Source organism: Centruroides vittatus, unplaced genomic scaffold (genome assembly GCF_030686945.1).
Source record: "Centruroides vittatus isolate TY-2023 unplaced genomic scaffold, ASM3068694v2 contig_1208, whole genome shotgun sequence".
In the NCBI taxonomy this organism is placed as follows: Eukaryota; Metazoa; Arthropoda; class Arachnida; order Scorpiones; family Buthidae; genus Centruroides; species Centruroides vittatus.
In genome coordinates, this window is record NW_027120772.1 from 537,001 (window position 1) to 562,124 (window position 25,124).

The 25,124-nt window shown below is 32.5% G+C and overlaps 1 protein-coding gene across 1 annotated transcript; it reads left to right on the top strand.

The window, feature by feature from the left end:
* Positions 1–1,865: 1,865 nt before the first annotated feature.
* Positions 1,866–2,716, top strand: LOC136985343 (uncharacterized). Its single transcript, XM_067282614.1, has 2 exons — positions 1,866–2,147; positions 2,225–2,716. The coding sequence occupies exons 1-2, from the start codon at positions 1,866–1,868 to the stop codon at positions 2,714–2,716; spliced, it is 774 nt and encodes a 257-aa protein (XP_067138715.1).
* Positions 2,717–25,124: the final 22,408 nt, after the last annotated feature.

The following is a 25,124-nucleotide window of genomic DNA, read 5'->3' on the forward strand; positions in this document are numbered from 1 at the left end:
AAGGACCAGAATTTGCAGTGGGGAATTTACAGTCTTCTGGTGAGAAGTTTAATGTTTGAGGTTCAGACCAGACAGAGAACAGGAAAAGGGAAGTGACTGGTGGGAGTGCTCAACCCAGTTAACAGGCTACCATCGGACACAGACGGTCGAAAGTGGAATCCACTTACAACTGTCTATGCACAAAGATGGCCCATTAACTGGATCCAGAAATGTTAGTATTATTTAAACTTCATCCACTATTAAAGATGTCGAGTAAGCATAGCGGCTAGTTCATCCTTAGCATTCTTTTCCCCATCGATCTCTTCTTTTCACATCTACTTTACCTTACAATATTAGTTTTGATAACTAAAATTGAAAATTGTACGTGATTAAACATACCCACCCAGTTTTACTGTCCGGGTATACTATAGATTACTCCCTATGGAATTTCGTGTGTTTGGGTATATATCTGAACTCGGGACCGAGACGAGTTCAACGATACTCAACTTTTTTATTTTTCGTCTCCGGTCCAAAAGTAATCATACTTTTTTCCGGCGATCGCGCGATGATAGGGAGTCGCGTCGCTCTCCGCTAAGTCGGCCTCGCTATCGCGATCGGGAGTCGCGTGCTTGCCGTTAAAATTGCCTTTAGTAGACGTTTCCCCCTTTTTTTACTTTGTTCAAGAACTACCGTGAATCGATCACTAGTTTAGCACATGGCGGCGTGTGGTGGCGCCCATACGAGAGGTCAGTCGGGCCGCCATGTTCGTTGCCATAAGTAACATTAACCGAAATGGCGATCGCGCGATGATCGGAAGTCGCGTTGCTCTCTCCGCTCTCGTATCGCGTGTTTAACGCTCCGGGAGATGACCGTAGTCCGACGTCACGGTTTGCAGACTTTACCGCAAGATGGCAGTACTAACAACTACGGTGCCGTCTGCATGAGAGCATTAAAAAAGTATGGTAACTTAAAAAGTGTGATAACTTTTTTATTTTTCGTCTCCGGTCCAAAAATAGGGTACCGTTGAACTCGTCTCGGTCCCCTGAGTTCAAATATATAATCAAAGTCCTGAAATTCCATAGGGAGTAATCTATAGTACACCCTACTGTCCAGTGGGTACTCGTTTTGGAAAGAGTTTGGATTATCCTCTTTACGTTGTCTTATATGTTATTTTGCCTAAACAGAAAACAAAACCTACAAAAGTCAGCAAGTATGAATTTTGGAAATTAGTACCAAAGAAGCAAAGTAATAAATTATTGTAAGAAACATTCAAATTTATATGGAAGTATAAGAATTCTCATCAATCAAATTTTTTGCATGCAATGTGTCCCATATACTACAGAGCTTATTGTCGGAACGAAGTGACGACTAATACACGACTTCACGCATTCCTTGTCAACACTATAACTCTAGAACGAGTCGGCCGATCTCGATGAAATTTTCTAGGAAGACTCAACATCGCTCAAGGACGAACCGATTAAAATTTCAACTCTCAAAAATGATCCATTTTTGTAGAACTGGAAATAGGGCTCAAAACCAAGATGGCGTTTTTCTTCAGTATGGCTCATTTTTGAGAGTTGAAATTTTAACCGGTTCATTCCTGAGTGATGACGAGTCGTCCTAGAAAATTTCATCGAGATCGGACGACTCGTTCTAGAGTTATAGTGTTGACAAGGAATGCGCGAAGTCGAGTGTTAGTCGCTCGCTGCAGGCACGCGTAGAAGCGTCATCTAGTGGTCGGAAAATACGACAAGCATCAAAACGGTCATTTTGAAAGGTATATGTTATCGCTAACGAGATACACAACAACAAATGTAAAGAATCTGTATAGAATAATAAATTTAAACAAGTCTTTTTAAAACGTGGAGCAGCGGCGATCAATATCCATGGCTTTACGATTCGTTTTCTCCTTCGTCTTCCTATCGTTAGTACGAAATATCGATTTTAATGGAGAAGCTGCGCAGAGATTCCGGATTGAGACGAAGTCGCTCAAATTCGTCGTCATCGATGAAATGTCAATGATTGGTGCAAGAACGCTTTACGTGATCGAGAGAAGATCGAGGGAGATAAACCCCGAGAAAGACGAGCCGTTTGGTGGATTCTTTACCTATTTGTTTGGTAATTTTCGTCAGCTTCCTCCCGTTAAAGATACTCCTCTGTACTCGAGTGTATTTTTACAATGTGTCCCAACAAGATAGGGACCTTGTTGGGACATTACATTACATTCGCATTTGATTCTTTCGAGAAGTTCATTGAACTTAGTAATTCTCATAGAGAAAATAGCGCAGATAGTTACTTCACGGATGTCTTACAACATCTAGCTTCGGGTGATTTCTCTGATACAGGTCTGAACATTCCGACGACAAGAAATCGAGCCTATTTATCCAGAGACGAATTCGATCGGTTCCAAACGGCAGTAGAGCTATATCCGACAAACGAGCGAGTTAAACGAAGCAACGAAGACTACACGCAGTCGACTGGATGCCCTCTCGCTTATATATCATCCGAAAACACTCCAGATATTGCCCCGCCTTCGTCCAAAGATGACTCGGCTCTCGGTCTCTCCAAGTACGTGAATCTGTCAGTTAATGCCAGAATCGTGCCGAGAGTCGACTTACGGGTGCGAGGAGGTCTCCTCAATGGTTCGCTAGGAACTACACGCTACATTATATACGCTCGCCCTCCGGCTCTTCCTCTGTTTATTTTAGAGGAATTCGTCTATGATAATGTTTCATGATATGTTTCATGTCTATGATAATCCCCATAACACGCTCTTCGAACGATGGCAGTGTATTGCCCTCTCGTAGACAGTTTCCCCTTACCTTAGCGTACTCGATGACTATACGTAAATCACAGGGATCGACTCTTCCAAAAATCAAAATACATTTAGGGAAAAAAGAAACAGCTATCGGTCTTACCTGTTACATTGAGTCGAGTGAAAAAAATAGTTGACAGTATTTTTAGAGTTACAACGAAGATGGCTACGAGTCAATCTGTAAGTCCGAGGCCCATAGTGATAAGACAGAATTTCGTGAGACGTTGGCATAGCAATTAATTAATGGCTTATTCTGACCTTATATTTGTACCTTTAAATGATCCGATAGAAATCAAATATATTGATGAGAACGAATGATTCTTTGTTTCTTTTCTCCCTCATAATCTAGAACAGTCATTATTAACAGGAGAGTCGCGGACCCCTGGGGGTCCGTAAGAAGTTAGCCAGGGGGCCGACAAATTATAGAAAATTTCATTCAGAATATAATAAAAAGAAAATTGATGTATAACCGAATATCGTATTGAGAAGTGAAATAAGAAAAATAAAGTTTTCCTGTTTACTTTTTTAACTTATTTTTTATTTCTTCCTGCATACAACTTTGTTAGTACAGAAGAAATAAATGCAAATATACAACTTACACCGCAGTATTTACTTCTTTCATTCCAAAGCAATTCTAAAACTATTAATGCTTGGAATTTTATAATTAATTACAAAAAATAGTAGGCTTAGTAGTAAGCTTTGAAAATTTAAATATTTTTGCAAAAGATATGCAAAATCTTCACAAGTTGTGCACGTTTTAGTTTAGTTTTAGCATCGACGTTGCATCGATTTGTAGACATGTTTCTTATTTTTTGTTAAAAATGAATGAGTTTTCGTGTTTAATCGTAAATTTTCAATGTTACTGAAATAGATAATAAAATAATACAGTTATAATTTACATTTATTAAATGAAAAATAAAACAATAATATAAAAGTCAATTTAAAATGGATAATTTAACAAATACAAATTATTATTATAAAAATAAAAGTAACAAAAAAATTAGAAAACATATTATGGTTAATGTTACCCTTGGTGGCAAGATGGCGATCATAGGGATTTTTCCCTACATTCTAGATGGCGACGGGGAAAATTTTTTTCTCTGCGTTCGACGTAGCGGCCGCGTTTCCTGTAACCTCGAAACGGAGACGCGCGATTTCGCGTTTGTGACGTGAGAGGGAGCTCTTTGGAAATGTTGTGACGAAATGTGTTGGTGCCGAGATCGTCGAATTATGCAAATTTCGTTAGCAGGGAGTTTAGAAGACAGTGGTGTGTTGCATGTTCAGTGTTGGCATCGAAATTTTTTTTTACAATATCTGTTCTTTCCGAATTGCTGAAAAGGCAATTTATATTTTTTACGAGTAAAAACAAAAAGAAATTGCTATTTTGTTTGTTGAAATTTCGTGCACGTCATGGGCGACGTTGATTTGAGTTCGAAGGAATTCTGGGCCAAATGTACTACCAGGAAGTTTTATAAAATGATGGAAACAGATTATTCGGAATTGGGATTGAACCCGGCAATTGATGATGCATTCAAATTTGCGGTCCAATTAGGTATACAGCAGATAGAGTCGCAGTGTTCTACGTGCGATAAGACATGCAAATTATATTACAGAAGCGAAAGAAATGAATGTCTACTTAGATGCAGTTAGTGTGCAGTTAAATATTCAGTGTACGAAGGAACTTTTAAAAGCAAATGTGGTCGTCTGTCCTGGGGAAGTATCTTGTCATTCATATGGCACTACCTATGTCTAGAATGTGGAGCGACGATTTCGGCTTTAGCATCCAGGATATCTCGAAAAGCTAGTGTAGAACCCGAGACAGTTTCGTCTGAACCCGTTCAAAACCGATAATAATAAGAAGAAGAATTTAAAGAAATCAAAGGGTCGGGATAAGGAAACGTCAACCACCGCGAGTAAAAAAAGAAATAACAAGTCATCGAAAGTTGCAGCCGACGCAAAACAAGGGAGTAAAAAGGATCTATTATAAACGAAGATCGAAATTCGAAAGTCGGGAGGAAATGTAAAAAAGGGAAATGACAGACAATCAACGTGAGTAAAAAAATGTTTTTTTTTTCTATTAAAATAGGGTTTACAGCAGTGGCGTGCCGTGACATTTGATGATAGGGAAGCTGTGTTTCTGTAAGAAGCCGATTTTCAGGGGCAATCAATTAATTGCGCGTCAGGGCCCGTTCGTATTCGTTTGTTCGATAAGCCAGTAAAAACCGTATACTTCTTTAAATGTATATTTAATAGATTATCTGACGTACTTAATAAATAAAAAAGTTCAATATAATTACCTCCGTTATTAGATTCAATAAATTTCCTACGCCCTCTAAATGCCAATTCTCGCTTTGAGAAAAAACATATAACATCTATTAATTTAGATATATCTATTAATTGTAATTATCTTATAATTTTCAATATTTATTTTATATTGTCTAGCAATGTTAAATTCTGTTCCTCTTTGATTTCCAAATTGCTTCAATTTTACGAAAGAATCGTCATTCGTCATAAATTTTATCGTCAAAATGTCGAAATTTTTTGTCGACGTATTTATATTTAATTTAGGCATTGGTCTCTCTTTTAATAATGTTTTCTTTTTCATTATATGGTCTCGAGCCAAAACTTTTTTAAAATAAATTTTTGAATCACTAGCCACGATATAAGGGCTAATATTAAAATTATCAGAAAAACTTACTTGGTAAAACAAAATGTGTGACGAATACATACCAAGTACATACCTAGTACAAAACCATACGTAATACATACCTAGTACAAAAAATTCTTCAATTGTACGAATATACTTTTAAAGAAACTTATAATTAAATATAACTTTGGGAAGAAACGTACATAAAAATAACAAAATGTTCTTTACTTTTTAAATCTTAAAACAATCCACTTAGTGAAATACTGTAGCTCCCTACGAGTGGCTAATGATGGAATCAGAGACGGTCCAGGTAGGTGTGTCCGTGCCAAATCCCGAGGGTGCCGATATCGGTCAATGTCAAATGCCTCTTTTGTCGCGTCACTAGTATATCTCAAAGGACGCGACGGGGCCGTTGTAAATTTTAAACGTTCCTCACCATAGATGTAAATATGTTAAACTTAATAGTCATTTGTTTTCTAACTACTGCAATTCGTTTTAGTACCAGGTGTACACGGAAATCAGTTTCCCACTGTACTGAGCAAGTGACTGGTTCGGTTAAGCTTTTGTTTAAGTAAAATTCTGGCTCTTTCAGTAGGGTTTTATTTATGTCCCCATTCCCTAATCTCTTAATTATTTAACTACTACTTAGTAGAAATAAGTCAAAACCAGTTACTTTGTACTTGAATATCTGTAATCTTGGGAAAACACTGGAAAGACAAATTTTTATGACAACCGATACTTAGATCGTACATTTAAGGAAAATAAATTCTAGAGCTTTTTTTGTACCATTGTACGTCTCATTCATTAAATTTGGTTGTAAATGATGATGCCAAAGTAACAGTTAATTTTTTAACATTATACAAGAATTGTACACGTTTTTTCTGCATTCCCTTACAGATGGGACATAGTATAATCGTAATATCACCGGTTTAACATCGAAACCCGTAAGTAATATAAGATGGGAGAGCGGAATAAATATATCAAATATTTTAATGGATTTTTTAAAACTCCCGTCAACTATACAGAACTATCATAAAAACGTGCCAGTAAACTCCTATCGGTCGGGTTGTTATAAATCTAGTCTAGGGTGGGCAACCTTTTTTATAACACGGGCCAGAATAAATTTTACGTTTTTCCGCGGGCCGTAGTAGTTAATTGACGCCTTTTTGTGACTCGTAATTTTTTTAGTCTGCAAATATGAAATAAATAAATAAAAAGTTTATACTACATTTATTTCTCTTATCGTTTTCGAAAATTACAAAGAATTGGAAAATTAACTATTAATTAGTTATTTTTCCAATTTAATAATCTATTAAAGATCTCGCGGGCCGGAGAGAAACTTTTCGCGAGCCGTAGCTGGCCCGCGGGCCGGGGTTGCCCGCCGTTGATCTAGTCTACTCGTGATTCACGTAATCGGGCGAGAGCGGCCGAATATCTAGCAGGCAGGTGGCTAATAGCCCACAACCGCTCCGGGATATAAAGCTGTACTCTTTACGAGTGTGTCGCTTCTACCAGCTAAACCGGGTGAGGTTGGTGCACTGTAAACCGCATGTGCTAATGCCTATATAATCTGGCTGATTGGAGACTGACCCGGTTTCGACATTCCTTCCGCCACCGAATTATTCGAATATACAATAGCAATGTTATCGTTTTTTTTCACATGTAGTATAGAAATTTGTAAAAGATACATAATGCAGTTATAATAAAATATTAATTTTAATTAATTCAAAGTACGCTAAAATATGAAAATTTATATTTTATAAAATACAAGGGAAGGTCATTAGAAGGTGGAATCGGCGCTTCCATCGCTTCCAATGACGGCACGCCACTGGTTTACAGTATCTCATTATAGTATAGGAGTTCCTAGGTCGCGTTATTACGAAACAGTGCGCAACGCGCAGTCTCCATAGAAGACGAAGATGGCGACCGGAAACGCGTAAGCGACGTCGAACGCAGGGGAAAAAATTATCCCCGCAACAGTCTCGAATTAGGAAAAGTTTTCCCTGTCGCCGTCTAGAATGTAGAAAAAAATTCCTATGGTCGCCATCTTGCCACCAAGGGTAACATTAACCCATATTATAAACCGCGACTATAAACAGGTCAAGAACCACAGCCCTAAACCAGTGGTTCTGAACCTTTTTATTCTCGCGACCATAATATTTCCAAAATACAAAGTGATTCAATGTATATATGTAAATTTTTTTCGTAGACGCGATCGAGCCCAGAAAAGCGAAGAAACAAATATCTAGATTTTTTCCGATGTATCTCGTTATATTTTCACAACTTACTAAAACAGGATCATAATTTTGATGCTTCCCGATTCGGGACAACGATCCGCATGCAAAGGTGCTTAGTAATTTTCTGTATATATGTAAATTTTTTTTCGTAGACGCGATAGACTTTCGAAAAGTTGAAGCACAAGTTTTTCGACTTTTTCTGATATTTCTCGTAATATTTCGAAAACTTACTAATCCAGGATTATAATTTCGGTGTTGTCGAATTTGTAACAACACCCCGCGATAAACGGTGCTTAAAAATTTTTCTTATATATGTAAATTTTTTTTTGTAAACGCGATAGACTTTTGAAAAATGGAAAAAACAATTTTCCGATTTTTTCCAATGTTTGTGGTCATATCTTGAAAACTTACTAAGATAGAATTATAATTTTTGAATTATAATTTTATGAATTCCCGAATTTGTATAAAAGGGTCTCGAATCTGTATAAAATACTTAGAAATGATAAAGTGTTAGTTAAAAAAGAAGATAAGGCAGGTGTGTATAAGATTCCCTACGAGAACCAGCTGTTAGGTATCAATAAAGGGTACGTGGGGGTTACCACTAGAAACCTAGGAATAAGGATGAAAGAACATAAGTATGATATTAGAAAAGGGTCCAATACAACGGTACTAGCCCAGATAAGGCAAGCTGAAGGATCCTTGGTACGGTGGAATGAGGCGAAAATCATAAAACAGGTACATTCCCCAACTTTGGCAAGAACAACTGAAAAGATGAAAATTTACAGAAGCAAGCTAAAAGAAAAATGCATTAACGCTAGGGACGCGGAGGGGCTTCCCTCGGCTTGGAAATATGCCGTTAAAAACTTATAGGGGTGCGTGAACTTTAGTATATTTTAAATTGAATTCTTTCTGATTAGGATAGGTAATATTAATACTTGGGTACGGGTAATGAATTCTTATTTTACACTTGTTCTATCTTTTATAATGTATCAGTTATTTTATTAATGTTATTGGTTATTTTTGTAGTATGTTATGTTATTTTTACACTTATGTATCATTTACGCTTTAATTTTTATTCTAATTAGTTCAGTTGTTAACGGTTTTTTGGTATTTTCGAATTTTATACGTGATGTTCCATTTATAATGTATTCCATTTTCGTATGTTCTAACCTGATGATGGTCTATTGAATAGACCGAAAACGTTCGTTACATTAATAAATCTCTCAGCGAACATTAAGGTGTTGGTTTAAGCTTTTCCTTGACACACATGCTAAATATGGCATACCAATGACCCAGAGTTCATTTTAAAATAAACTTTTATCATCTTCCCTAAGTTGTATAATTTAACTTAATGCAATTTTATTGAGTAGAGTGGTACTTAAATAAAAAAGCAATAAAGAAACAAACATCAACTATTTCAATAAAATAGGAAAATGAAACAAACATCCTATTTCCAAGACCTCTATCTCTGCAATGTAATGATGTGTAGTACTGTACATGAATCATTCAAGAAGTAATGCAACACATTTTTCTCTCGAAGCAGGTTAGTTATATTCTATTTCAAAACAGTTTCCCCAATTCTTAAGTACAAAAACCTTTTTCTTCAAAATCTCCATTCATGTCAATGACCTTATGCAATCTAGATGTAACAGTCTGTATGACTTCACAGTGCCACATTACTGGTCTTTATTTTAGCCAACTTCTCATTTCATCAATAAATTCCTGGTTGCTGCAATATCTCTTTCTGCAGATTGCATCTTTCAGAGGACCAAAGAGATAAAAATCAGAAGATATGAGATCCAGGCTATAGGAGGGTGAGAAAGGAGAGTCCACCAAAGTTCTGTGATCTCTTCGATGTGCATTTATATGTGGCCTTGCATTACTGTGGGAAAGAAGCATTTTATTCAAATCTGTGATCACAAACGTGCTGGAATCATCTGTACATCCCATTATTGCTTTTAATATTTCAGTGTTAAATAACTGAAAGGCATAACTCGCACGCATCTTTTCAAAATTATCAGGAAAGAAATGAACTTCAAATATTTTTGGCATGGCTCTTAACGATACAGTCTTCTGATCTTCCTTCCAAGCCATTTTAAGAAAACAATATAAGCAAAAACGACGTATTTTACTTAAAACGTAACAATATTTACCTAATTGTTAGAGATTTCTTTGTTTACAATAATAGAAATTTCGGCAAAAATTAAAAGGCAAATATGGAAGACGGTGAACTCGGAACTCGCTCCTGTGTGTCAATAAGGATGTCACCGAGAATGCAAAGAAAAAGAGGAGGAAGGAGCCATCTCAAGCGACCGATGTCCTCCTTCCTTTGTTATTACGTCGACAATCTTCCGAAACTTAGAGCAGCGGGAGTAAGGCGAGTGACAAAAGCGGCAAAGATATTAGGGAAAAGATGGAAACAACTGGAATTCGAAGCTAAAAAGCCTTACATCGAAAAATCAAAAACTGAATGGGAAAAATAAAAAAGAGAAAAGTCTGTTCTAAGTTCCTTGCCAATATCTGAAAATGTTTTAAATCGAAATTACCCCTTCAATCCAAACGAAGAAACTCGTGCAGGAGCGAGAATGAAAAATATTCCCGAATCGAAAACGTTGGTTACACCAGAAAGTCCCGGGTGTTTAGATTACCAAGAAAACAAAGACATGGTAATAACAAAAGAGATTGAAACGATTGCCATGAAGAGATGTGCTGACGACGTAGTAAATTGCGAGCCGGAAAGCAAAAAAACAAAGATCGAAGAAGAGAAACGGGCAAGAGAATTTACTGAAAAAGAAGAATCGTCTTACAACGGCTTTTTTAACTTCCCGTTTTTTACTTGGTTGTATTCCTTGGTTCCATTTCGGCGTTTAAATTAAAACGTAACTGGAAGAATTAAAATACAGTTTAAACACACAAAATCAAAAGTTTATCAAAAAACAAAATTTATCAAGAAACAAAATTAAACTGTTACATTAAAATAGCTAAATATTTCGGATAACAATTATTTCATTGAATAAAATTCAGTTATTGATTTTTTAAAAATTAATACTAGTTTGCTCTGACTATAGTCTATTAATAGATATTATTATACTGATGAAATTAGTTATTGCGGCGCGTTTAGAAATTGTAACTGGCGTTGTACCGTTGTACCGAATCCGGTAACACCGAAATTATTATTCTATCTTAGTAAATTTCCGAAATATAGTGACCGATATGTAAAAACATAAAAATAAAAATTTTTCGATTTTTTCCGATGTTAGTGGTAATATCTTGAAAACTTACTAAGACAGGATCATAATTTATGTGAAGCCAGATTCTGTAATATATTCCGCGTCCAAAGGTACTAAGGAAGTTTTTCTATATATGTAACTTTTTTACGTAGACGCGATAGACCCTTGGAAAATAAAAAAACACTTTTTCGATTTTTTCGATGTTCGTGGTTATATCTTAAAAACTTACTAAGATAGGATCATAATTTATGTGATGGAAGATTCTGTAATATATTCCGCGTCCAACGGTACTAAGGAAGTTTCCCTATATATGTAAATTTTTTACGTAGACGCGATAGACCCTTGGAAAATAAAAAAACACTTTTTCGATTTTTTCGATGTTCGTGGTTATATCTTAAAAACTTACTAAGATAGGATCATAATTTATGTGATGGAAGATTCTGTAATATATTCCGCGTCCAACGGTACTAAGGAAGTTTCCCTATATATTTAAATTTTTTACGTAGACGCGATAGACCCTTGGAAAATAAAAAAACACTTTTTCGATTTTTTCCGATGTTTGTGGTAATATTTTGAAAACTTACTAATCCAGATCTATAATTTTTGTATTCCCTGGTTTAGAACAACAACACGCGTTAAACCTTACTGAGGTTTTTATTATATATATGTAAATTTTCATTGTATACGCTATAAAACATCGAAAAGTTGAAACTCGAGTTTTTCGACTTTTTCTGATACTTCTCGTAATATTTTGAAAACTTACTAATCCAGATCTATAATTTTTGTATTCCCTGGTTTAGAACAACAACCCGCGTTAAACCTTACTGAGGTATTTATTTTATATATGTAAATTTTCATGTCAGACGCGATAGAACATCGAAAAGTTGAAACTCGAGTTTTTCGACTTTTTTGATACTTTTCGTAATATTTTGAAAACTTACTAATCCAGATCTATAATTTTTGCATTCTCTGGTTAAGAACAACATTAAGCGTTAAACCTTACCGAGGTATTTATTTTATATACGTAAATTTTCATGTTAGACGCGATAGAACATCGAAAAGTTAAAACTCGAGTTTTTCGACTTTTTCTGATACTTCTCGTAATATTTTGAAAACTTACTAATTAGGATCTATAATTTTTGTATTCCCTGGTTTAAAACAACATCCCGCGTTAAACCATATTGAGGTATTCATTTTATATATGTAAATTTTCATTGTAGACGCGATATAACATCGAAAAGTTGAAACTGGAGTTTTTCGACTTTTTCTGATACTTTTCGTAATATTTTGAAAACTTACTAATCCAGATCTATAATTTTTGTATTCCCTGGTTTAGAACAACATCCCGCGTTAAAACTTACCGAGGTATTTATTATATATATGTAAATTTTCATTGTATACGCTATAAAACATCGAAAAGTTGAAACTCGAGTTTTTTCGACTTTTTCTGATACTTCTCGTAATATTTTGAAAACTTACTAATCCAGATCTATAATTTTTTTATTCCCTGGTTTAGAACAACAACCCGCGTTAAACCATATTGAGGTATTTATTTTATATATGTAAATTTTTATTGTAGACGCGATATAACATCGAAAAGTTGAAACTCGAGTTTTTTGATTCTTTCTGATACTTTTCAAAATATTTTGAAAACTTTCTAATTTAGATCTATAATGTTATTGCCCCTGGTTTAGAACAACATCCCGCGTTAAACCCTATTGAGGTTTTTATTTTATATATGTAAATTTTCATTGTAGACGCGATAGAACATCGAAAAGTTGAAACTCGAGTTTTTTGATTCTTTCTGATACTTTTCAAAATATTTTGAAAACTTTCTAATTTAGATCTATAATGTTATTGCCCCTGGTTTAGAACAACATCCCGCGTTAAACCCTATTGAGGTTTTTATTTTATATATGTAAATTTTCATTGTAGACGCGATAGAACATCGAAAAGTTAAAACGCGAGTTTTTTGACTTTTTCTGATACTTTTCGTAATATTTTGAAAACTTACTAATTCAGATCTATAATTTTGGTATTGCGTGGTTTAGAACAACAACCCGCGTTAAACCTTACTGAGGTATTTGTTTTATATATGTAAATTTTCATTGTATACGCTATAAAACATCGAAAAGTTGAAACTCGAGTTTTTCGACTTTTTCTGATACTTCTCGTAATATTTTGAAAACTTACTAATCCAGATCTATAATTTTTGTATTCCCTGGTTTAGAACAACAACCCGCGTTAAACCTTACTGAGGTATTTATTTTATATATGTAAATTTTCATGTTAGACGCGATAGAACATCGAAAAGTTTAAACTCGAGATTTTCGACTTTTTTTGATACTTCTCGTAATATTTTGAAAACTTACTAATCCAGATCTATAATTTCGGTATTGCGTGGTTTAGAACAACAACCCGCGTTAAACCTTACTGAGGTATTTATTTTATATATGTAAATTTTCATTGTATACGCTATAAAACATCGAAAAGTTGAAACTCGAGTTTTTCGACTTTTTCTGATACTTCTCGTAATATTTTGAAAACTTACTAATCCAGATTTATAATTTTGGTATTTCCTGGTTTAGAACAACATCCCGCGTTAAACCTTATTGAGGTATTTATTTTATATATGTAAATTTTCATTGTTGACGCGATAAAACATGGAAAAGTTAAAACTCGAGTTTTTTGACTTTTTCTGATACTTCTCGAAATATTTTGAAAACTTACTAATCCAGATCTATAATCTTATTGCCCCTGGTTTAGAACAACAACCCGCGTTAAACCTTACCAAGGTATTTATTTTATATATGTAAATTTTCATTGTAGACGCGATAGAACATCGAAAAGTTAAAACGCGAGTTTTTTGACTTTTTCTGATACTTCTCGTAATATTTTGAAAACTTACTAATCCAGATCTATAATTTTTGTATTCCCTGGTTTAGAACAACAACCCGCGTTAAACCTTACTGAGGTATTTATTTTATATATGTAAATTTTCATGTTAGACGCGATAGAACATCGAAAAGTTTAAACTCGAGATTTTCGACTTTTTTTGATACTTCTCGTAATATTTTGAAAACTTACTAATCCAGATCTATAATTTCGGTATTGCGTGGTTTAGAACAACAACCCGCGTTAAACCTTACTGAGGTATTTATTTTATATATGTAAATTTTCATTGTATACGCTATAAAACATCGAAAAGTTGAAACTCGAGTTTTTCGACTTTTTCTGATACTTCTCGTAATATTTTGAAAACTTACTAATCCAGATTTATAATTTTTGTATTCCCTGGTTTAGAACAACATCCCGCGTTAAACCTTACTGAGGTATTTATTATATATATGTAAATTTTCATTGTATACGCTATAAAACATCGAAAAGTTGAAACTCGAGTTTTTCGACTTTTTCTGATACTTCTCGTAATATTTTGAAAACTTACTAATGTAGATCTATAATTTTGGTATTCCCTGGTTCAGAACAACAACCCGCGTTAAATTATACTGAGGTATGTATTTTATATATGTAAATTTTCATGTTAGACGCGATAGAACATCGAAAAGTTAAAACTCGAGTTTTTCCACTTTTTCTGATACTTCTCGTAATATTTTGAAAACTTACTAATTTAGATTCATAATTTTGGTATTCCCTGGTTTAGAACAACAACCCGCGTTAAACCTTACCGAGGTATTTATTTTATATATGTAAATTTTCATTGTAGACGCGATAGAACATGGAAAAGTTGAAACTCGAGTTTTTTGACTTTTTCTGATACTTCTCGAAATATTTTGAAAACTTACTAATCCAGATGTATAATCTTATTGCCCCTGGTTTAGAACAACATCCTGCGTTAAACCTTACCAAGGTATTTATTTTATATATGTAAATTTTCATTGTAGACGCGATAGAACATCAAAAAGTTAAAACTTGAGTTTTTCGACTTTTTCTGATACTTCTCGTAATATTTTGAAAACTTACTAATTTAGATCTATAATTTTTGTATTTCCTGGTTTAGAACAACATCCCGCGTTAAACCTTATTGAGGTATTTATTTTATATATGTAAATTTTCATTGTAGACGCGATAGAACATCGAAAAGTTGAAACTCGAGTGTTTTCGATTTTTTCTGATACTTCTCGTAATATTTTGAAAACTTACTAATTCAGATCTATAATTTTGGTATTCCCTAGTTTAGAACAACAACTGGCGTTAAACCTTACCGAGGTATTTATTTTATATATGTAAATTTTAATAGTAGACGCGATAGAACATCGAAAAGTTAAAACTCGAGTTTTTTGACTTTTTCTGATACTTCTCGAAATATTTTGAAAACTTACTAATCCAGATCTATAATCTTATTGCCCCTGGTTTAGAACAACAACCCGCGTCAAACCTTACCAAGGTATTTATTTTATATATGTAAATTTTAATAGTAGACGCGATAGAACATCGAAAAGTTAAAACTCGAGTTTTTTGACTTTTTCTGATACTTCTCGTAATATTTTGAAAACTTACTAATCCAGATCTATAATCTTATTGCCCCTGGTTTAGAACAACAACCCGCGTTAAACCTTACCAAGGTATTTATTTTATATATGTAAATTTTTATTGTAGACGCGATAGAACATCGAAAAGTTGAAACTCGAGTTTTTCGACTCTTTCTGATACTTCTTGTAATATTTTGAAAACTTACTAATTTAGATCTATAATTTTTGTATTCCCTGGTTTAAAACAACATCCCGCGTTAAACCTTATTGAGGTATTTATTTTATATATGTAAATTTTCATTGTAGACGCGATATAACATCGAATAGTTGAAACTCGAGTTTTTCGACTTTTTCTGATACTTCTCGTAATATTTTGAAAACTTACTAATCCAGATTTATAATTTTTGTATTCCCTGGTTTAGAACAACATCCCGCGTTAAAACTTACCGAGGTATTTATTATATATATGTAAATTTTTATTGTATACGCTATAGAACATCGAAAAGTTGAAACTCGAGTTTTTCGACCTTTTCTGATACTTCTCGTAATATTTTGAAAACTTACTAATACAGACCTATAATTTTGATATTTCCTGGTTCAGAACAACAACCCGCGTTAAATTATACTGAGGAATGTATTTTATATATGTAAATTTTTATGTTAGACGCGATAGAACATCAAAAAGTTGAAACTCGAGTTTTTCGACTTTTTCTGATACTTTTCGTAATATTTTGAAAACTTACTAATCCAGATCTATAATTTTCGTATTCCCTGGTTTAGAACAACATCCCGCGTTAAACATTACCAAGGTATTTATTTTATATATGTAAATTTTCATTGTAGACGCGATAGAACATCAAAAAGTTGAAACTCGAGTTTTTCGACTTTTTCTGATACTTTTCGTAATATTTTGAAAACTTACTAATCCAGATCTATAATTTTTGTATTCCCTGGTTTAGAACAACATCCCGCGTTAAACCTTACTGAGGTATTTATTTTATATATGTAAATTTTTATTGTAGACGCGATAGAACATCGGAGTTTAAACTCGAGTTTTTCGACTTATTCTGATACTTCTCGTAATATTTTGAAAACTTACTAATCCAGACATATAATTTTTGTATTCCCTGGTTTAGAACAACAACCCGCGTTAAACCTCACTGAGGTATTTATTTTATATATGTAAATTTTCATGTTAGACGCGATAGAACATCGAAAAGTTTAAACTCGAGATTTTCGACTTTTTTTGATACTTTTCGTAATATTTTGAAAACTTACTAATCCAGATCTATAATTTCGGTATTGCGTGGTTTAGAACAACAACCCGCGTTAAACCTTACTGAGGTATTTATTTTATATATGTAAATTTTCATTGTATACGCTATAAAACATCGAAAAGTTGAAACTCGAGTTTTTCGACTTTTTCTGATACTTCTCGTAATATTTTGAAAACTTACTAATCCAGATTTATAATTTTGGTATTTCCTGGTTTAGAACAACATCCCGCGTTAAACCTTATTGAGGTATTTATTTTATATATGTAAATTTTCATTGTTGACGCGATAAAACATGGAAAAGTTAAAACTCGAGTTTTTTGACTTTTTCTGATACTTCTCAAAATATTTTGAAAACTTTCTAATCCAGATCTATAATTTTGTATTGCCCTGGTTTAGAACAACATCCCGCGTTAAACCTTATTGAGGTATTTATTTTATATATGTAAATTTTCATTGTAGACGCGATAGAACATCGAAAAGTTAAAACTCGAGTTTTTCGACTTTTTCTGATACTTCTCGTAATATTTTGAAAACTTACTAATCCAGATCTATAATTTTTGTATTCCCTGGTTTAGAACAACAACCCGCGTTAAACCTTACTGAGGTATTTATTTTATATATGTAAATTTTCATGTTAGACGCGATAGAACATCGAAAAGTTTAAACTCGAGATTTTCGACTTTTTTTGATACTTCTCGTAATATTTTGAAAACTTACTAATCCAGATCTATAATTTCGGTATTGCGTGGTTTAGAACAACAACCCGCGTTAAACCTTACTGAGGTATTTATTTTATATATGTAAATTTTCATTGTATACGCTATAAAACATCGAAAAGTTAAAACTCGAGTTTTTCGACTTTTTCTGATACTTCTCGTAATATTTTGAAAACTTACTAATCCAGATCTATAATTTTTGTATTCCCTGGTTTAGAACAACATCCCGCGTTAAACCTTACTGAGGTATTTATTTTATATATGTAAATTTTCATTGTAGACGCGATAAAACATCGAAAAGTTGAAACTCGAGTTTTTCGACTTTTTCTGATACTTCTCGTAATATTTTGAAAACTTACTAATCCAGATCTATAATTTTGTATTTCCTGGTTCAGAACAACAACCCGCGTTAAACCTATACTGAGGTATGTATTTTATATATGTAAATTTTCATGTTAGACGCGATAGAACATCGAAAAGTTAAAACTCGAGTTTTTCGACTTTTTCTGATACTTCTCGTAATATTTTGAAAACTTACTAATCCAGATCTATAATTTTGTATTTCCTGGTTCAGAATAACAACCCGCGTTAAACCATACTGAGGTATGTATTTTATATATGTAAATTTTCATGTTAGACGCGATAGAACATCGAAAAGTAAAAACTCGAGTTTTTCGACTTTTTCTGATACTTCTCGTAATATTTTGAAAACTTACTAATCCAGATCTATAATTTTTGTATTGCGTGGTTTAGAACAACAACCCGCGTTAAACCTTACTTGAGGTATTTATTTTATATATGTAAATTTTTATTGTATACGCTATAAAACATCGAAAAGTTGAAACTCGAGTTCTTTGACTTTTTCTGATACTTCTCGTAATATTTTGAAAACTTACTAATCCAGATTTACAATTTTGGTATGACCTGGTTTAGAACAACAACCCGCGTTAAACCTTACTGAGGTATTTATTTTATATATGTAAATTTTTATTGTAGACGCGATAGAACATCGAAAAGTTGAAACTCGAGTTTTTCGACTTTTTTGATACTTTTCGTAATATTTTGAAAACTTACTAATCCAGATCTATAATTTTTGCATTCTCTGGTTAAGAACAACATTAAGCGTTAAACCTTACCGAGGTATTTATTTTATATACGTAAATTTTCATGTTAGACGCGATAGAACATCGAAAAGTTAAAACTCGAATTTTTCGACTTTTTCTGATACTTCTCGTAATATTTTGAAAACTTACTAATTAGGATCTATAATTTATGTATTCCCTGGTTTAGAACAACATCCCGCGTTAAACCTTACCGAGGTATTTATTATATATATGTAAATTTTCATTGTATACGCTATAAAACATCGAAAAGTTGAAACTGCGAGTTTTTCGACTTTTTCTGATACTTCTCGTAATATTTTGAAAACTTACTAATCCAGATCTATAATTTTTATTCCCTGGTTTAGAACAACATCCCGCGTTAAACCTTATTGAGGTATTTATTTTATATATGTAAATTTTCATTGTAGACGCGATATAACATCGAAAAGTTGAAACTCGAGTTTTTTGATTCTTTCTGATACTTTTCAAAATATTTTGAAAACTTTCTAATTTAGATCTATAATGTTATTGCCCCTGGTTTAGAACAACATCCCGCGTTAAACCCTTTTGAGGTTTTTATTTTATATATGTAAATTTTTATTGTAGACGCGATAGAACATCGAAAAGTTAAAACGCGAGTTTTTTGACTTTTTCTGATACTTTTCGTAATATTTTGAAAACTTACTAATCCAGATCTATAATTTTTGTATTCCCTGGTTTAGAACAACAACCCGCGTTAAACCTTACTGAGGTATTTATTTTATATATGTAAATTTTTATGTTAGACGCGATAGAACATCGAAAAGTTGAAACTCGAGATTTTCGACTTTTTTGATACTTCTCGTAATATTTTGAAAACTTACTAATCCAGATCTATAATTTTGGTATTGCGTGGTTTAGAACAACAACCCGCGTTAAACCTTACTGAGGTATTTATTTTATATATGTAAATTTTCATTGTATACGCTATAAAACATCGAAAAGTTGAAACTCGAGTTTTTCGACTTTTTCTGATACTTCTCGTAATATTTTGAAAACTTACTAATCCAGATTTATAATTTTGGTATGACCTGGTTTAGAACAACAACCCGCGTTAAACCTTACTGAGGTATTTATTTTATATATGTAAATTTTCATTGTAGACGCGATAGAACATCGAAAAGTTGAAACTCGAGTTTTTCGACTTTTTCTGATACTTCTCGTAATATTTTGAAAACTTACTAATCCAGATCTATAATTTTAGTATTTCCTGGTTTAGAACAACATCCCGCGTTAAACCTTACTGAGGTATTTATTTTATATATGTAAATTTTCATGTTAGACGCGATAGAACATCGAAAAGTTAAAACTCGAGTTTTTCGACTTTTTCTGATACTTCTCAAAATATTTTGAAAACTTTCTAATCCAGATCTATAATGTTATTGCCCCTGGTTTAGAACAACATCCCGCGTTAAACCTTATTGAGGTATTTATTTTATATATGTAAATTTTCATTGTAGACGCGATAGAACATCGAAAAGTTAAAACGCGAGTTTTTTGACTTTTTCTGATACTTCTCGTAATATTTTGAAAACTTACTAATCCAGATCTATAATTTTGGTATTCCCTGGTTTAGAACAACAACCCGCGTTAAACCTTACTGAGGTATTTATTTTATATATGTAAATTTTCATTGTAGACGCGATAGAACATCGAAAAGTTGAAACTCGAGTTTTTTGACTTTTTCTGATACTTCTCGTAATATTTTGAAAACTTACTAATCCAGATCTATAATTTTCGTATTTCCTGGTTTAGAACAACATCCCGCGTTAAACCTTACTGAGGTATTTATTTTATATATGTAAATTTTCATTGTTAGACGCGATAGAACATCGAAAAGTTAAAACTCGAGTTTTTCGACTTTTTCTGATACTTCTCGTAATATTTTGAAAACTTACTAATCCAGATCTATAATTTTCGTATTCCCTGGTTTAGAACAACATCCCGCGTTAAACCTTACTGAGGTATTTATGTTATATATGTAAATTTTCATGTTAGACGCGATAGAACATCGAAAAGTTGAAACTTTAGATTTTCGACTTTTTCTGATACTTCTCGTAATATTTTGAAAACTTACTGATCCAGATCTATAATTTTAATATTCCCTGGTTTAGAACAACATCCCGCGTTAAACCTTACCGAGGTATTTATTTTATATATGTAAATTTTCATTGTAGACGCGATAGAACATCGAAAAGTTGAAACTCGAGTTCTTCGACTTTTTTGATACTTTTCGTAATATTTTGAAAACTTACTAATCCAGATCTATAATTTTTGCATTCCCTGGTTTAGAACAACATTAAGCGTTAAACCTTACCGAGGTATTTATTATATATATAAATTTTCATTGTGTACGCTATAAAACATCGAAAAGTTGAAACTCGAGTTTTTTCGACTTTTTCTGATACTTCTCGTAATATTTTGAAAACTTACTAATCCAGATCTATAATTTTGATATTTCCTGGTTCAGAACAACAACTTGCGTTAAATTATACTGAGGAATGTACATTATATATGTAAATTTTTATGTTAGACGCGATAGAACATCGAAAAGTTAAAACTCGAGTTTTTCGACTTTTTCTGATACTTCTCGTAATATTTTGAAAACTTACTAATTAGGATCTATAATTTTTGTATTCCCTGGTTTAGAACAACATCCCGCGTTAAACCATATTGAGGTATTTATTTTATATATGTAAATTTTTATTGTAGACGCGATATAACATCGAAAAGTTGAAACTCGAGTTTTTTGACTTTTTCTGATACTTCTCAAAATATTTTGAAAACTTTCTAATCCTAGATCTATAATGTTATTGCCCCTGGTTTAGAACAACATCCCGCGTTAAACCTTACTGAGGTATTTATTTTATATATGTAAATTTTCATTGTAGACGCGATAGAACATCGAAAAGTTGAAACTCGAGTTTTTCGACTTTTTCTGATACTTTTCGTAATATTTTGAAAACTTACTAATCCAGATCTATAATTTTTGCATTCCCTGGTTTAGAACAACATTAAGCGTTAAACCTTACCGAGGTATTTATTTATATATATAAATTTTCATTGTGTACGCTATAAAACATCGAAAAGTTGAAACTCGAGTTTTTCGACTTTTTCTGATACTTCTCGTAATATTTTGAAAACTTACTAATCCAGATCTATAATTTTGATATTTCCTGGTTCAGAACAACAACTTGCGTTAAATTATACTGAGGAATGTACATTATATATGTAAATTTTTATGTTAGACGCGATAGAACATCGAAAAGTTAAAACTCGAGTTTTTCGACTTTTTCTGATACTTCTCGTAATATTTTGAAAACTTACTAATCTAGATCTATAATTTTTGTATTCCCTGGTTTAGAACAACATCCCGCGTTAAACCATATTGAGGTATTTATTTTATATATGTAAATTTTTATTGTAGATGCGATATAACATCGAAAAGTTGAAACTCGAGTTTTTCGACTTTTTCTGATACTTCTCGTAATATTTTGAAAACTTACTAATCCAGATCTATAATTTTTGTATTCCCTGGTTTAGAACAACATCCCGCGTTAAACCATATTGAGGTATTTATTTTATATATGTAAATTTTCATTGTAGACGCGATAGAACATCGAAAAGTTAAAACTCGAGTTTTTCGACTTTTTCTGATACTTCTCGTAATATTTTGAAAACTTACTAATCCAGATCTATAATTTTTGTATTTCCTGGTTCAGAACAACAACCCGCGTTAAACCTTACTGAGGTATTTATTTTATATATGTAAATTTTCATGTTAGACGCGATAGAACATCGAAAAGTTAAAACTCGAGTTTTTCGACTTTTTCTGATACTTCTCGTAATATTTTGAAAACTTACTAATCCAGATCTATAATTTTGGTATTGCCTGGTTTAGAACAACAACCCGCGTTAAACCTTACTGAGGTATTTATTTTATATATGTAAATTTTCATTGTAGACGCGATAAAACATCGAAAAGTTGAAACTCGAGTTTTTCGACTTTTTCTGATACTTCTCGTAATATTTTGAAAACTTACTAATCCAGATTTATAATTTTGGTATGACCTGGTTTAGAACAACAACCCGCGTTAAACCTTACTGAGGTATTTATTTTATATATGTAAATTTTCATTGTAGACGCGATAGAACATCGAAAAGTTAAAACTCGAGTTTTTCGACTTTTTCTGATACTTCTCGTAATATTTTGAAAACTTACTAATCCAGATCTATAATTTTTGTATTCCCTGGTTTAGAACAACATCCCGCGTTAAACCTTATTGAGGTATTTATTTTATATATGTAAATTTTCATTGTTAGACGCGATAGAACATCGAAAAGTTAAAACTCGAGTTTTTCGACTTTTTCTGATACTTCTCGTAATATTTTGAAAACTTACTAATCCAGATCTATAATTTTTGTATTCCCTGGTTTAGAACAACAACCCGCGTTAAACCTTACTGAGGTATTTATTTTATATATGTAAATTTTCATTGTAGACGCGATAGAACATCGAAAAGTTGAAACTCGAGTTTTTCGACTTTTTCTGATACTTCTCGTAATATTTTGAAAACTTACTAATCCAGATCTATAATTTTTGTATTCCCTGGTTTAGAACAACAACCCGCGTTAAACCTTACTGAGGTATTTATTTTATATATGTAAATTTTCATGTTAGACGCGATAGAACATCGAAAAGTTTAAACTCGAGATTTTCGACTTTTTCTGATACTTCTCGTAATATTTTGAAAACTTACTAATCCAGATCTATAATTTCGGTATTGCGTGGTTTAGAACAACAACCCGCGTTAAACCTTACTGAGGTATTTATTTTATATATGTAAATTTTCATTGTATACGCTATAAAACATCGAAAAGTTAAAACTCGAGTTTTTCGACTTTTTCTGATACTTCTCGTAATATTTTGAAAACTTACTAATCCAGATTTATAATTTTGGTATTTCCTGGTTTAGAACAACATCCCGCGTTAAACCTTATTGAGGTATTTATTTTATATATGTAAATTTTCATTGTTGACGCGATAAAACATGGAAAAGTTAAAACTCGAGTTTTTTGACTTTTTCTGATACTTCTCGAAATATTTTGAAAACTTACTAATCCAGATCTATAATTTTGTATTGCCCTGGTTTAGAACAACATCCCGCGTTAAACCTTATTGAGGTATTTATTTTATATATGTAAATTTTCATTGTAGACGCGATAGAACATCGAAAAGTTAAAACTCGAGTTTTTTGACTTTTTCTGATACTTCTCGTAATATTTTGAAAACTTACTAATCCAGATCTATAATTTTGTATTCCCTGGTTTAGAACAACAACCCGCGTTAAACCTTACTGAGGTATTTATTTTATATATGTAAATTTTCATGTTAGACGCGATAGAACATCGAAAAGTTTAAACTCGAGATTTTCGACTTTTTTTGATACTTCTCGTAATATTTTGAAAACTTACTAATCCAGATCTATAATTTCGGTATTGCGTGGTTTAGAACAACAACCCGCGTTAAACCTTACTGAGGTATTTATTTTATATATGTAAATTTTCATTGTATACGCTATAAAACATCGAAAAGTTGAAACTCGAGTTTTTCGACTTTTTCTGATACTTCTCGTAATATTTTGAAAACTTACTAATCCAGATTTATAATTTTGGTATTTCCTGGTTTAGAACAACATCCCGCGTTAAACCTTATTGAGGTATTTATTTTATATATGTAAATTTTCATTGTTGACGCGATAAAACATGGAAAAGTTAAAACTCGAGTTTTTTGACTTTTTCTGATACTTCTCAAAATATTTTGAAAACTTACTAATCCAGATCTATAATTTTCGTATTCCCTGGTTTAGAACAACATCCCGCGTTAAACCTTACTGAGGTATTTATGTTATATATGTAAATTTTCATGTTAGACGCGATAGAACATCGAAAAGTTGAAACTTGAGATTTTCGACTTTTTCTGATACTTCTCGTAATATTTTGAAAACTTACTGATCCAGATCTATAATTTTAATATTCCCTGGTTTAGAACAACATCCCGCGTTAAACCTTACCGAGGTATTTATTTTATATATGTAAATTTTCATTGTAGACGCGATAGAACATCGAAAAGTTGAAACTCGAGTTCTTCGACTTTTTTGATACTTTTCGTAATATTTTGAAAACTTACTAATCCAGATCTATAATTTTTGCATTCCCTGGTTTAGAACAACACTAAGCGTTAAACCTTACCGAGGTATTTATTATATATATAAATTTTCATTGTGTACGCTATAAAACATCGAAAAGTTGAAACTCGAGTTTTTTCGACTTTTTCTGATACTTCTCGTAATATTTTGAAAACTTACTAATCCAGATCTATAATTTTGATATTTCCTGGTTCAGAACAACAACTTGCGTTAAATTATACTGAGGAATGTACATTATATATGTAAATTTTTATGTTAGACGCGATAGAACATCGAAAAGTTGAAACTCGAGTTTTTCGACTTTTTCTGATACTTCTCGTAATATTTTGAAAACTTACTAATCCAGATCTATAATTTTGTATTCCCTGGTTTAGAACAACAT

Excerpts from the sequence above, each read along its gene's own strand:
- LOC136985343 (XM_067282614.1), top strand. The coding sequence starts at position 1,866 with ATGGCTTTACGATTCGTTTTCTCCTTCGTCTTCCTATCGTTAGTACGA. Across the intron at positions 2,148-2,224 it reads ATACTCCTCTGTACTCGAGT|AAGTTCATTGAACTTAGTAA; the intron begins GTATTTTTACAA and ends GATTCTTTCGAG.